This window comes from Mytilus californianus, unplaced genomic scaffold (genome assembly GCF_021869535.1).
Source record: "Mytilus californianus isolate M0D057914Y unplaced genomic scaffold, xbMytCali1.0.p SCAF_4, whole genome shotgun sequence".
Lineage (NCBI taxonomy): Eukaryota > Metazoa > Mollusca > Bivalvia > Mytilida > Mytilidae > Mytilus > Mytilus californianus.
This window is the reverse complement of record NW_026262690.1, coordinates 121,318,947-121,333,453: the sequence shown is the minus strand read 5'-3', so window position 1 is coordinate 121,333,453 and position 14,507 is coordinate 121,318,947. Positions and strand designations below refer to the sequence as shown.

Here is a 14,507-nt window from a genome sequence, read left to right as displayed (position 1 = left end):
CACGTCTGTATTGGTGTAAAGTGCGTAGCCAACTACAACTTTAAAGCTTTCAATCAAGAGTTCAGTAGATTGGAGAAGTTTTAATTAAAGCATTCCAAAGCCTTACCCATTTAATTTGTGCTCAAATATTACAACCTGGCCACTTCTTGTTACAGCACACAACATTACAACCTGCAAATGTATAACAAATTATAAGTATGTAAGAATAAACAGTATACCAAATTGAGCCTTGAATTGTCTGCTGTGTTAAACTCCAATACTAAAATTAAAAGGTATAGGTGCTATAGGGCACTTTAAGCAAGATATAAAGGAAAAGCTCGATTTTGTGATGTTTGTTCTTGAAATTGTAGAGGGTACTCTTATTTCTTTTCAAATACTCTAATAGTTTAAATAATTCAATTCAATATGCACTTTTATTTAAAAAATCTAAAATTTACTGATTAATATAAAAAATAACTGCTTCATTACAAATGTCTTCCGTTTAGACTTTAGCATTTAATAACAATGTACAAACTACAAAATGTAATCAGTTAATTGTTCAGATTTGACGTTTTATACTGCTGGATGTGTTACGATTTAACTTAAGGTCCTTCAAGCTTGAAAGTTATGAATAATTGAACAATATTAAACTAAAGGACGGCACTGTTTTACTTTCAAAGTCCTATTCTTCATTAATATCTATCAAGTACTGAATTTCAAATGAGTAGGTTTGTGTATGCGTGTGTGTGAACTCATATAACTAAGAGGCCTCTTATTTTGAGAAGATATCTACTGTACCTGTTCTGTTGACTGCTGACAAACATCTAATAATGTTGGTTCTTCAGGCAGTGAAAATGAAGTAATTGAGTTCTTATCAGAGGATGATGTGTTTATTTGCCTGGAATCAAACGTAAAATATTTAACCAGTAAGCTATATTAAAAGCCTTGGAAAGGATTTATAAAACAAAAATTGATATGCAATACATTATAAATAAATGGGGAATGTGTCCATTGGACACAGATGATGCCCCCGCTTCCATATAATGTTATAAAGGGACATAACTCAAGAACTGTAAAAGTGACGCTACCCAAATTTGTACTTGATCTCAGTTTTGTGGTAATAAGCATTGTGTATACGTTTCATAACATTTAATTGAGGCAAACTTAAGTAAGAGTTAAAGAGAACGGAAATGAAAAATCCAGCAATTTTTCCATTTGTTAAGGGGCATCACTCTAGAACAGTAAAAATAAAACCACCAAACTTCGAACATGATCTGTGTTTTGTGGTAATTAGCATTGTGCAAAAGTTTCATAACATTTAGTTGAGGCAAAATAAAGTTAGAGAACGGAAACGAAAAATTTCAGCAATTTTTTCATTTGTAAAGGGGCATAACTCTAGAACGGTTAATGTGACACCACTAAAATTCAAACTTGATCTGTGTTTGGAGGTAATAAGCATTGTGTATATGTTTCATAACATTTAGTTGAGGCAAACTTAAGTCAAAGAACGGAAACAGAAAATTCAGCAATATTTCCATTTGTAGAGGGGCATAACTCTAGAATGGTAAAAGTGACACAATCAAAATTTAAACTCAATCTGTGTATTAAGGTAATTAGCATTGTGTATAAGTTTCATAACATTTGGTTGAGGCAAACTTAAGTTAGAGAATAGAAACAAAAAAATTTAGCAATTTTTCCATTTGTAAAGGAGCATAACTCTAGAACGGTAAAAGTGACGCCACCAAAATTCAAACTCAGTCTGTGTTTTGTGTTAATAAGCATTGTGTATAAGTTTCATAAGATTTGGTTGAGGCAGATTAGAGAACGGAAACCAATTTTGGGATGTACGGACATACAGACGGACAAGGGTAAAACTTAATGCCCCCAATGCTACGGCGGGGGCATAATGATTATCAAAATCAACTCTAACTGGTGTTTGGGGCCATCTTTATCCCGCAGCTAGGTTCTAACTTTTGCTTTGTGATAAAGAACATACAGTGAGATGAAGAACGACAATAAAAATGTTGATTCTTTGCTTAGGATATTAACAGGTGTGTTTAGGAAGTTTGTGGTATGAATTATTTTTACATTATCCCTTCTCTCCATGTTCATCAAAATTAAATTATTATGCATGTCTTATTAGCATTTGTTATTTTATATAAAATTCATATCGTTTTAAAAACCTATCGTAATATGCAAAATTAAAACTTGTATACACACCATGCATTAATGATTCTATCATTCTGAGCTGCCGTTAAAAAATACATATTTTCTGGTGAATCTGACGAATCTGCTGAAAGTGGTAAAGGAAGGAGACGGAAAATTTCTGTTTTATGACCAGTAAATGTCTGAAAGAGAAAACAAAAGGATTAAAAATGAAACTACATTTTTCATGTGCTAGTTCACAAGGTAACAGTCCAGAGGATCACATGTCACCCTACCCTGACATCTTTACTGACACAGAGCTGGCAAGTCTTTGCTCATTGTACTAAATGCAGCGAGCTTATGGAGAAGCATCAAATACAAATTTTCTTTGGCTTGACCCGTTCAGGGTGGATTTTCGATCCCATACAGATTATTTAATAGACTACAAGACTCATCTAGTATTTTCAGGGAAAGAAAATTTTGTGAATTGGTGTCCAATGTTTACAGAGGATACAAAATGAGCAAGGGGCAAACAAAATTCCAAAATGGACCATTTCAGTTATTTGATAGGGTGATTGAGATCGAAAGTAGATTTCCTAAAATTACAAAAATAGATCAGTTACTCAACAACATTTTATCGATTTGATAAAATGTGTACTTACAGCGTCTTAAAGGTTCAAGAACGCATAGTTGTCATGTTATTGGGTTCTCCTTTCAATGAATTAATTTGACAAATGGATTGGAATTTTAGATTTTTATTACATAGTCATGCAAAAAGCAGCTTATCTCGAGCTCTAGATAATTTCCATTTCAAGGCAAAAAACATGTGATAAATGATGAAATTAATATTATAAGGATTGAATAATGTACATATGAACATAGACAGCAGCTTAAACATGTCAAGCAATTTAAATGCACAATCTTTTTAATCCAATTTGGTTTTAAGTTATTTAAAGAATTTTTGTTCCATTTCCTGCCCAATATTACCTTTAACAATTCTTTATTTTCTATATTCCACAGTTTAATTGATCTACCAGCAGTTAACAAATGATTGGAGGAACAAAGACACATTGAATGGACACTTCCTTTATCTGCTTTCCACTTGCTGAAAAAATAATAAATTTGTTGGCAAATGAAATCATAAACCATATAAAAGTCTGTCTTATTCTTACTAAATATTACAAATACGAAATATTCATAGATTTTTTTCATTAATTAAGACATACAAGAATGCACAAGTTGTAGGGCTAAGCATAAACCACTTATAACCAAAGTATTAGAAAACAGGAAATATATGTTTCGGACAGATATAACAAAATAACAGTAAAAGGTTACACCTCATCATTATTGAGATGCTGACCAAATATGAAGTCATTCTGCTTAGTACTTTCTGAGAAAAATGTAATGTTTTTTTTTTTAGTTCATTCACCATATTGAAAATTCAAAGTATGGGCCAATTAGTGTAGGTATCTGACCAGTCTGAAAAATGCTTACACATTACAACTCATCACTGTCAAGATGCTGACCAAATATTTGTTGGATAAACAGACGGACAAAGTGACAGCAATTAAGCTCCAAGTTCTAAAGTATCGCTATAAAAATTTCATGCGTCCAAGGCACTTTTCTGAATTCAACCTTCATCCAAAACCCTCAAAGCCCAATATCTGAAAGCAAAGTATGTTGAAGAGCTCTATAACCAAAATGTACTTAGAAATATCAGCCAATTATAATAGTTCTTTGGTGTAAACAAATCCTATATTAAACATTGGAAAGATTTATTTTCCAAATAAAAGTGTCCTTTCAAACAATAGGTACTTTTCAGAATTAGATTGAAACATTTAAGAATGACATGCATTCTGTGAGTATTGCATGGCAATACATAGTCCCCTACCGGTTAAAAATTCATTGTATTGGAACAAAATTCTAACTTGATCTATAACTTGTCATGGTGAAACTATATAACAAATATCAAGTCAATATCTTCAAGCATGACGAAAAAAAGTGTTGAAAACTGATTATTTAAGTGAATTTTCTAAGTCAAAGGACCATAACTCTGCACAAAATCTTAAGACCAGAACAAAATTCGAACTTGATCTGTAACTTGTCATGATAAAACAATACACCAAATTTCAAATCAATATTTTCAAGCATGAAGAAAATAAAAAGTGTGGAAAACTGATTTGCCGGACTGACGGATGGACAGACAGACGGACGGAGTGCAAACCTAAAGTCCCCTTCAACTTCGTTGGTAGGGGACTAATAACCAGGGGAAAAAATTCTGCATACAAACAGCAAAACTGTTTTTCAATGTTTTCATAAGCGCAGTCACCTGTCCTTTTCCACAGGAACAATTGAACCGAACCTGATGAACATTTCTTTGAACATAATGATGGTGTATTAAATGTAACTTTGTGACAAATCTCAGGAGATACCTACTGTCTAACATTAGCTGTAGAAACATCCCATTGTATGACATTGTGGTCATTGCTGCAACTGTACAAATAACCTTGATTTTCATCCCAACAGAGGTCATTTACTGTTTCACTGTGACCTTTATCCTGAAATGAAATTTCCGAAAAGGTATGAATACATATTGTGAACTTTCTACTCGACATCACTTTTGAGGATTTTCTTACTTAACATATTTTAATATACAAGGGAAGATATTCCCCTTTTTCCTGGCCAGTCATGAAAAATAGTTGGTTTACAGTCTACTATTTAACAATAGTTCCAATCTTTCCAAAAAGTAGACATATAAAATAAATGACCCTATTAGTTCTGCTTTACACTAATAAACTGCTTCACTGAGCGCAGCTGGATATGCCCGCAGAGGTCCAACCCTGAACAGTTGGGGCAAAAATGGACACAATATTCAAGCTTGATACAGGTCTGAATTTGGATTGTAATTAAATATTTGACATATAGGTTTCTGAATAAATGTAGTCAAAGAACTTGAAATTGGTTATATGAATTGAATTTATATTCAATTAAAGATTTCTTGCTGTTGTGCAATACACTGTGCCGTTGCGCAATACTTAGTAAATCTGTTGTCAGACTATAAACAAATAAAGTTCAATTAATTCTCAATGTCATATTAGAAATTTATGAAAATGTAAAGGGAGCTTACATCAATAGATATAAACAATTCACCAAAGTTTCATGAGAATTGCTGACAGCATTTTTGAGTTATTGTCCGAAAACTGGAAAATCCCCCCCTTTTTTAATGAATAAAACCCCATAACTCAGAAATGATAAATGAAAAATTTATAAAATTCTAAACGGAGCTTACATCAATAGATATATAAACAATTCACCAAAGTTTCATAAGAACTGCTGAAAGCATTTTTGATTTTTTGTCTGAAAACTGGAAAATCCCCCTTTTTTTATGAATAAAACCCTGTAACTCGGAAACGTCAAATCTAAAATATATAAAAATCGAAAGGGAGCTCATGTCAATAGATATAAACAATTCACCACAATTTCTTGCAAGTTGGTGAAAGCATTCTTGAGTTATTGTCCGAAAACTGGAAAATCCCCCTTTTTTTAATGAATAAAACCCTATAACTCAGAAACGTAAAATCTAAAATTTATAAAAAATGAAAGGGAGCTCACGTCAATAGATATAAACAATTCACCAAAGTTCTATGCAAATTAGTTAAATCGTTTTTGAGTTAATGTCCGACATGTTGACAACGGACGGACAGATGGAAGAGGTATACCATAATACGTCCCGTAAACGGGCGTATAAAAATATGGACAATAGATAACGCATGGTAGGTGAATAATTGACCTGAATTAAATGAAAAGAAATTAGGACCAGTAATGCAGTGCATGAGTTAAGTATTTTGTGTGGAAAAAATAAACAATATTTTACAGGTTGGGGACAAACCACCAAATTAGGAACTATTCCCCAAATGAGTAACAATACCAGTGGCGGATCCAGAACTTTTTATAAGGGGGGCCCACTGACTGACCTAAGGGGGGGCCCGCTTCAGTCATGCTTCAGTGATTCCGTATATAATCAACCAAATTTTTCCCACAAAAGGGGGGGGCCTGGGCCCCCACTGGATCCGCCTATGAATACCCAATTGAGTAATAATTTGATTGGGCTAAAAGTACTAAAAATATAATACTTTTATGAGAGGTATTTTACTTTAAACAGAAAATTTATAGTAAATGGATTTTTTCCCTTTCAAACAAACATTTTTTTATTTTGGGTTTCAAAATTAGTATCCTTGAAAATTCAAAATTGGGAAAATTTTCCTAATCTTGTATTTGTAGGACTATTCATAATTTGGGAAACTTGGTGCATTTTTCATGAATAAAATGTGGATTTAAAATAAAATTTTAAACACTAGAAAAGTATTCCTCATTTGATGGATAGTTACTATTTTGTAAACTATTGCCAATTTCATGGGTTGTCCCAAGCTGTTTACTTTAAGTCATACATTAAGTGATACCACCCTTCATTGATTGGTTAAGGACATATGCAAATTTTGTTGAAGTTAAATGCTACAAAAATGCATTACTACCTACCAACTGACTCTGTATATCAGCTTTTACTATACTGTACAATAAAATATTTCCAGAACTGGTTCCTATTGCAACAATATCATTTTGCTCTTGTTCAGCTGAATCTTCTGATAACGATTTCCTTTTTTTCTTTTTCTTTGGTGTTTTCTGAAAATATAAAAGATAAAATGACAAGCAATTTACTTTTTTACTTAAATTTTGAAGTAAATATCATAATCAGTTTTTATTTCTGGAATCATCACACATCCTTGAAAAATAAGGTGTCATAAAAACTAAATAGAGAGCTGTGCCATGAGCGCATAATACGCCCCTTGCTTTTTCAAAGAATAAAGTTCCATAACTCCTCAATGTCATATCAGAAATGTATAAAAAAAACTAAAGGGAGGTTATTTCAATAGATATAAACCATTCACCAAAGTTTCAAGACAACAGCTCGAAGCACTTTGAAGTAATTGTCCAAAAACTGGAAAATCAACCCTTTTTTATGAATAAAATCCCACAACTCGGTAACGTAAAATCTTAAATTTATAAAAATCAACAGGGGTCTTTTGTCAATAGATATAAACAATTCACCAAAGTTTCATGAAAACTGCTCAAAATCGTTTTGAGTTATTGTCCTACAACTGAAAAGTCCCCCTTTTTAAAGTTACAAAACCCCTTTCATTGTAACTTGGAAACATAAAAACCTAAAATTTATAAAAATAGAAAGGGAGCTCATGTCAATAGATACAAGCTATTCACAAAAGTTTCATGCATACTGGTTTAAGCGTTTTTGAGTTATTGCCTAACATGTTGACAACGGACCGACTGACAACAGTATCTGATACATCCTGTAAACGAGCGTATGAAAAAGGTTGAAGTCCATAAATCCCTGTAAATGGTAAAATAAAAATGTCGATTAAAAGAGTATGATCAAGAGAATAAGATGACAAAAATGGTCTCAAGAGTATTGATGACTGTGTCAAGGGACATTAAAGAGGGTATCAATGCTCTTTACCGTCAGGCATCAAACGGCCATTTTCGGCTATCGTTATCATCAAATTGGTTAAAATTTTACTGTGCTTTGTCAATATATCCTTATCGTGATTCGTCAGAGGTCTCAAATAATTATCGTTACCGTTATTTTTGGAAAAAAATTAATGTGATTTGTCAAAATCAGCCGATTGTTTTATCGTCTAAAAGAAAGTGTACATTTTATCGTCATGAACCAAAAATTACCGTAAACATCATTCGGCAAGAATTTTTACTGTTAGTCGTCATGAAGGTACCCCCATTACGACCTTCCTTAAAAATAGCAGCATATTTGAAATACTCTAAATTTGATGAAAGGAATCAGGACACAACCCACAGGTGCATTGGTTATATAATGGTGCATCCAGAACACATGCTCATGGCTTAGTGAGATACCTAAAATAATATTTTTCAATATAAATTTCCTAGGTTGCCAAAAAAATACCCATCTTTTTTTCAAATCATGGCAAATGCTTCAAGTATGCATATGGCATATAAATAACCTTCAAATACAGAAATATCATTTTAATTCAAGAAAATTGGTTCAACTTTTTACTTGAGTTTATCTAGCTAAAAAAAATAAATACTGCTGATTTTGAATTTAACCCTATAGGCTATAAAAAATTATGACTTACAGCATTGGGTCTCTTAGGACCCCATGATAAACAAGTACATGTTGCTGTCAGGTGTGAACTTGGAGTATACTGTTGACTGATTTTTGAGGTCGATGTATCATATACTTTAAGAACGCCATCAGGACTTGAATACATGCAATATTCTCCATTTGAAGAAAAAGATACTGGTGTGGAAAGTGCCATTTTCAACACGTGTTCTAAAATACGCATGCGTCAATTCTCCTAAGGTTTATTTCCGTTTCCTGCTTGTTTCACTTTCAGCTGACTTGTGTTTACAAAATATAAAAAAGTTTACGTGACATTTGTTCAGTAAAAGATGAAGTTTTTATCAATGGTTTAACTTGAATTAGAATGCAATCCTCGGGTCTAAGTCATACGCCGTACCCTTATTTGTTATGACAAAAGTTTTTTGAACTGCAGTTCTAGTCCCTAGTCTAGACAAGCACTTGTAAAATGGAATCTCATGATCAAGTACCACCACCTGATCGCAATGCTGAACCAAAAGACAGGTATAACAAGGTCAATCCGATTCGAACAAAATGAAAAGTTTTTTTTACTTATATGGCCTGATGGAAATTAGTCTTTAATATCAACTCATTTGTCTATTGCAGTATTGGTGTCACTGTGTTCTGAAGGGGGGGGGCTTTCAGGGATCTCCATGACCTGTTTTATGATGGTGCACCGCCATCGTTAAAAATATTTCTTCAGCGTTTTACAAAATGGTTACGAAACTTCTTGTTAATGCTGCAAGCCCTCGATACCGGTTCATTAATTTGACAGTGAAAAAAGATTTAATACCTGAAAAAAATATAACAATTAATTAATTTATTATAACTTCAAATAAAAGATCAAGTATAAAGACCTTGTTGATTAAGTAAATTTTTTCAATCATGATTTTTATTGAATTAAGTGACTGGCGTTACTTTAGTTCAAGATCATCAGACAATTGTTGAATAACCAAACCAATTTTTAAATAGACTAATGATTTGATTTAAACAAGTCATTATAATGATTACATTGAATTAAATTTTACAAACAGTACCAATGACTCATTTTCGAATCGACTTAAAATAATTCATCTGAATATTACGCTAATATTAGAAATACTAATCACTTACCTGCTGTCATCAAGCTTTTCACCAATTCCATTTATCCAGGTTGAAATATGTCACCAAATCCTCCGAAAGTTGATATAGTCTATTCATAATTTTAATATGGGGACGGATCAACTCGGGGGCGTATCGGTTTGGGGCCGGAACAACCTGATACCAGGGGTGTGGGTCAGGGTGGGGGGTTCAAGTCAAATTGGCATCGTCACCTATAGAAAAAGTTAAATCAGCTTCGGGTCAAATCAGCACCTATTTAAAGTCAATTCGGCATCTGATAATATTTGATATAATATATCAATAATTCTAAATATGTATAAACATTGATAAACGATCTTTCAATTTATAATTATTTTAAAAAATTTTGGGGTTGGATTTGATTTTATTAATTACATCGTTAAAAATCATCACATTTTATCAAGCAGTTAGAATACATTGTACATACATTTTTGAAAGTTAATTGTTTGTAGTTTTCTCAACATTTTATGACTGATGTTTTGATTAGTTTTCTTTTCAATTAATTAATTAATAAAGACAACACTAGTATACCGCTGTTCAAAAGTCATGTAATAAGATTTATCAATTAAATAATTTACATGTTTTTTGTTTGAACGCTATACAGGTAGTTAATGATGTTTTTTCTTTAAAAACGTAAATAAAAAGACGATGAAGCCATTACCCAAGCTGTTGTTTAATCATGAAAAAATTAGAAGCAAATAAGGTAAAGTAGTATTTCAGGTAAGGTTTAAACAGCATTAAAGTTGTAAACCAACAATCATGCAAAATGCTCAACTGGCTAATGCGGCGTTCACACAGTACCGATTATGGCTCCAGTTTGAGATCAGACAGCTATAAGACACAAAAAGTGAAAAAGTCGGATTACTTTCCTCAATGATCTGGAATGTCCTATCATTGTCTGAACACAGTCCTATACGTTTGTAACAGATTCCTACAGATCAGGAATGGTCCGGAGCGGTCGGCCAAACACCCTGACAGTTAGGTGCATCCCATTACATTCAGGCGAGACTCAGCTGATTTTGTCTAGTCGGATTACAATAGTGACAGAATCTGCTATATCGGATCAAAATCGTAACAATATTCTGTGTTTTCTGGACGGTGTCCTGTGGAATAGGGATGATCTGGAAATTTTTTTGTCATTGCTGTTTTTTAGCCGATTGAGTCCAGATTTCAACCATTGTCAACCAGTTCTTGCCGAATGCCAACCGTCTTTGCCGAAACTGTTCCAGAACAGTCCCTTTATTTATACAAAATTCGGCAATAATGCCCATGTCAGAGTCTTGACAATTACAGAACACAATACAACTGAGTTCAGACCAAGCTGTTTGCAAAGCGGTACATAAGACTGTGATAGGATTGCTTTCCGACAGTACCTGATCATCCCGAATATGACTACTGTTTTCTAACAAATATCTTCTGTCAGCGTCGTTTCAATGTCTGGTCACTTTCTGATCTTTGTCGGATCACATTAAGTCATTTTGTATAATCTGGACGCTGTCGGGACAAATTCTGTTGTATTTTACTATGTGCGAGATACACATTGGATTAATATTGGATTGAGAACCGTATAATTGGGACAAACTCAACTCGAAACAGCTGAATTTAAACGCTTCCTGAACAATATCTTATTGTTGTCATGATTAAATGAATGTTTTTACGAATTTTATTTAAAGTTTCAATTTCCAGCCACGATTCACAGGATCTTGATCAGATTTTTGACAAATTTTAATCATGAATGGTCCTGTCAAGGACGGCAGTAAAAATTGTGAATGTGTGACCCCGGTTTAACCAAATACATGCATAACAAATATCAAATACCTTGAATACACAGTTGACCAAAAAAAATACATACAAAAAAAATGTTATTAAGTCAGTATTTCTGGAAAACGCATTCTTTATCTTTATTTTAATCTTTTTGCATAAAATACTGAAAAAAAGATATCTATTCAACATATTCAACATGGGTGCCGAAATGACTACATCAGGTGCCGATTTAACCATGTGCTGATTTGACTAGGTGCGGATTTGACTATACAAGGTGTCGATTTGGCCAGGTGCCGATTTGACTAGAATTCCTGAAGGGGGTGCATTATTGGTAATAAAAAACATAACAATAAACACAGTACACCTTATCGCTATTTGTGTGCCATTACTGTACATTCCAATAAAATTTTGACGTTTCAATGGAAAATGTCTGACGCCACAAAGGAAAAGTGATGGTTGTATAAGGTACATAGTACAAGTGGCACAGATTCCCAAATAGTGATAAGGTCTATAAATAGCCATAGATGTTTAAAGGGTACAACTATTTCCCAAGAACTCCCAAATATAAACCTGAGAACCAATTGAAAATTATCTGAAAACGTTTCCTTATATGCAGTAGTATTACTCCTTTTAGGCCAAATAAAATAGAATGTGTGGTTCCAATTACATCTAAAAAAAAAAAGTTAGGGTAGGTAGGTAGGGATTTTTTTTATTTTATGTTTTTTTTTTTAAATTGAGTCTATGGGAGCAACATTCTGAATTTAACAGTGCTTAATGATAAAATAAACAAAAATTTTTTAGGATAAAATTGAGAATGGAAATGGGGAATGTGTCAAAGAGACAACAACCCGACCATAGATTTACTGGAAACCACGAAATTAAATCCCAAGGAAATCTTATATGGAGACAAAACCACGAAATTTTAACCCCACGAAAATTAATGTTTCTACAGTATATCATATTTTATCTTAATGTATACCTGCCTCAAGTATATTTACTTGTATCTTATATTTAAAACAACTATATTTTTGAATTAGAACAAACTAGAATGGTTTACTTTTATAAATTTTGACTTGGATGGAGAGTTGTCTCATTGGCACTCATACCACATCTTCTTATATCTATTTATTTTCTACTTGCAGGTTGAATATTGTTTACATTATATTTTATGTTTTGGGAATTGGTTCATTGTTGCCATGGAATTTCTTCATAACAGCCAAAGATGTAAGTTATCTCTCTTCCATTAGGTTATCAGTTTCTGTAAATTATAATTGTACAGTTCACATCATGCACATATGAGTGATTCTCTGTAAAAAAAACTATGATAACGGATCAGGGAGACAGATTAACATATGGACAATTTTGTTTCTGAATCACTTTGAGGCCATAAAAGAGAAAATGTTTGTTTGCCCTAACCCTACCTACCCAGAAAATAGCTGCCTACTCAAAATCTTGTATTGTCCTGATGTGATTTTTTTTTAATCAGATAGGCATGAAGACTAAAAACATCTGACACTTCAATTTCTTTTTGCCGATTTTCTCTACATCTGGTTAGGGTTTGGGCGAACCAAAATATTTTAAGTTTGGCTTCAATAAAATGAAATGATATTTTGTATGTCATGTTTTCAATTTAAAGTAGTTATCAACTAAAAAGGGTGATTGAAGGTGATGATACCGATAGTCTGATTTATCAATCTTTCATATACGGGTACATATAGCGAGATACTTGAAAGTGAACCACCCACTTTTCACTCTGATAATCAAAAATCTCCAGCAGTAGTGAATTTTAATGTAATCACTTTGTTTGCATTGAAAGAGCAGAATTTACACAATTTGAATTAAAACACCCTAAATTTCAACCTGTCAGTTCACCAGTACCAATAACAATTTACATATATTGAGAGTTGTTTCATTGGCACTCATACCACATCTTCTTATTTCTATATAAGCTGGAGGGGGGTATATGTCAATGAGACAGCAACCTAACGAAATAAAATGGAAAGACATTTAGAGGTCAACATATAGTGCAACAAGAGATGAGTGTCTTTAAAATGTGAAACACTTGTCATCACCTGAATACAAACAAGTTACCACTAAATTTAAAATAAAAATAAGGTATGATTGCCAATGAGACAACTATCCACCAAAGTGCAATGAAGTTGATGTAAGCAATTAGAAGCAACTGTACGGCCTTCAACAAGAGACTATCATATCAAATATCTGACATCAACAACAAAATCTCCAAATGACAACATTGAGATACAACAACTGATGAGTTTCTTGACTTGTGACATGTATGTCATTGCCATGTTCCAAAAATTATAATTCCAATTTCCCAATTGTCATAATTACACGCATATATGTTTCTTTTTCAGTACTTTGAATTTAAGTTACGTAACACCTCTGTACCAGAAAAAGATTACAAAGATACAAGATTCCAAACAGAGTATCAGCTGATCTTTGAGAGCTCTATTGCTGTAGCCTCCATGGTTCCTAATCTTATATTTAATTTTGTCACTGCATTATGTACTCAGCGGTAGGTATTAGTATTACACGCTTTAAGATAAATTCGTGATTTCAAATACTAAAATCAAAAGGTCAACTAGATTTAGTGTAAGAATGATTGTAAGGTGTGCATATCTGACTGGCAGGTTTCAATCGACTTTGACCTCATATTCATGGTTCATTGGTCACTGCTAAAGTTTTGTGGTTTGGCCTAATTCTCAGGTACTGTAATCAATATGTCGGCTGTATTTGGTTTTTGGAATGATAGTAAGTTGTACATGTCCGACATGTCTAGAAGGTTTCATTTGACCTTGACCTTTTTAAATGGTCCATTTGACGATGTTAAGTTTTTACTGTTCAGACTATTTCCAAGATTCTGTAAGCAACAAGGCTGCTATATTTTGTATACAGAATGATTGTAATGTGAACATGTCTATCTGCAGGTTTCATCTGACCTCAACCTCATTTTCTTGGTTCATTTGTTTATTTTAAATTTTTATGGTTTTGTGTGTTTAGGATCTATAAGCAAAATGTCTACTATATTTGGTGTATGGAAGGATTGTACAGGGAACCAGCTGTCCATCTGGAATCTTGACCCTATTTTCATGGTTCATAATTAGTCAATGTTAAGTGTTCATGGTTAAGTCTGTTTCTCAGATACTATAAGCAAAAGGTCAACCAGATTTGGTGTTTTGAATGTTTGCATGGTGTACATGTTGTCTCTCAGGGTTAATTTGACCTTGACCTCAATTTTATGGTTCTTTGGTCAATGTTCAATTTTTGTAATTAGGTCTGTTTCCCAGATACTATA

The 14,507-nt window shown here is 33.0% G+C and overlaps 2 protein-coding genes across 10 annotated transcripts in view; one reads left to right on the top strand and one right to left on the bottom strand.

Moving 5' to 3' along the window:
- LOC127739266 (WD repeat-containing protein 43-like) overlaps window positions 1–8,499 on the bottom strand; it is a 32,127-nt gene extending 23,628 nt beyond the window's left edge. Inside the window, exons 1-7 of the mRNA XM_052250920.1 lie at window positions 8,304–8,499; window positions 6,661–6,804; window positions 4,561–4,682; window positions 3,112–3,229; window positions 2,200–2,327; window positions 778–877; window positions 107–171 (exon numbers count right to left, since the gene is read on the bottom strand). Of these exons, the coding sequence (XP_052106880.1) occupies window positions 107–171; window positions 778–877; window positions 2,200–2,327; window positions 3,112–3,229; window positions 4,561–4,682; window positions 6,661–6,804; window positions 8,304–8,486 (860 nt within the window). The 5' untranslated portion in view covers window positions 8,487–8,499. The remainder of the gene's footprint in view (window positions 1–106; window positions 172–777; window positions 878–2,199; window positions 2,328–3,111; window positions 3,230–4,560; window positions 4,683–6,660; window positions 6,805–8,303) is intronic.
- Window positions 8,500–8,542: 43 nt separating this feature from the next.
- LOC127739260 (equilibrative nucleoside transporter 3-like) overlaps window positions 8,543–14,507 on the top strand; it is an 85,465-nt gene continuing 79,500 nt past the window's right edge. For all 9 annotated transcript variants that reach the window (XM_052250889.1, XM_052250885.1, XM_052250891.1 and 6 more), the window contains exons 1-3: window positions 8,543–8,812; window positions 12,334–12,415; window positions 13,567–13,727. In XM_052250889.1, coding sequence (XP_052106849.1) covers window positions 8,757–8,812; window positions 12,334–12,415; window positions 13,567–13,727 — 299 coding nt within the window. In that variant the 5' untranslated portion in view covers window positions 8,543–8,756. The remainder of the gene's footprint in view (window positions 8,813–12,333; window positions 12,416–13,566; window positions 13,728–14,507) is intronic.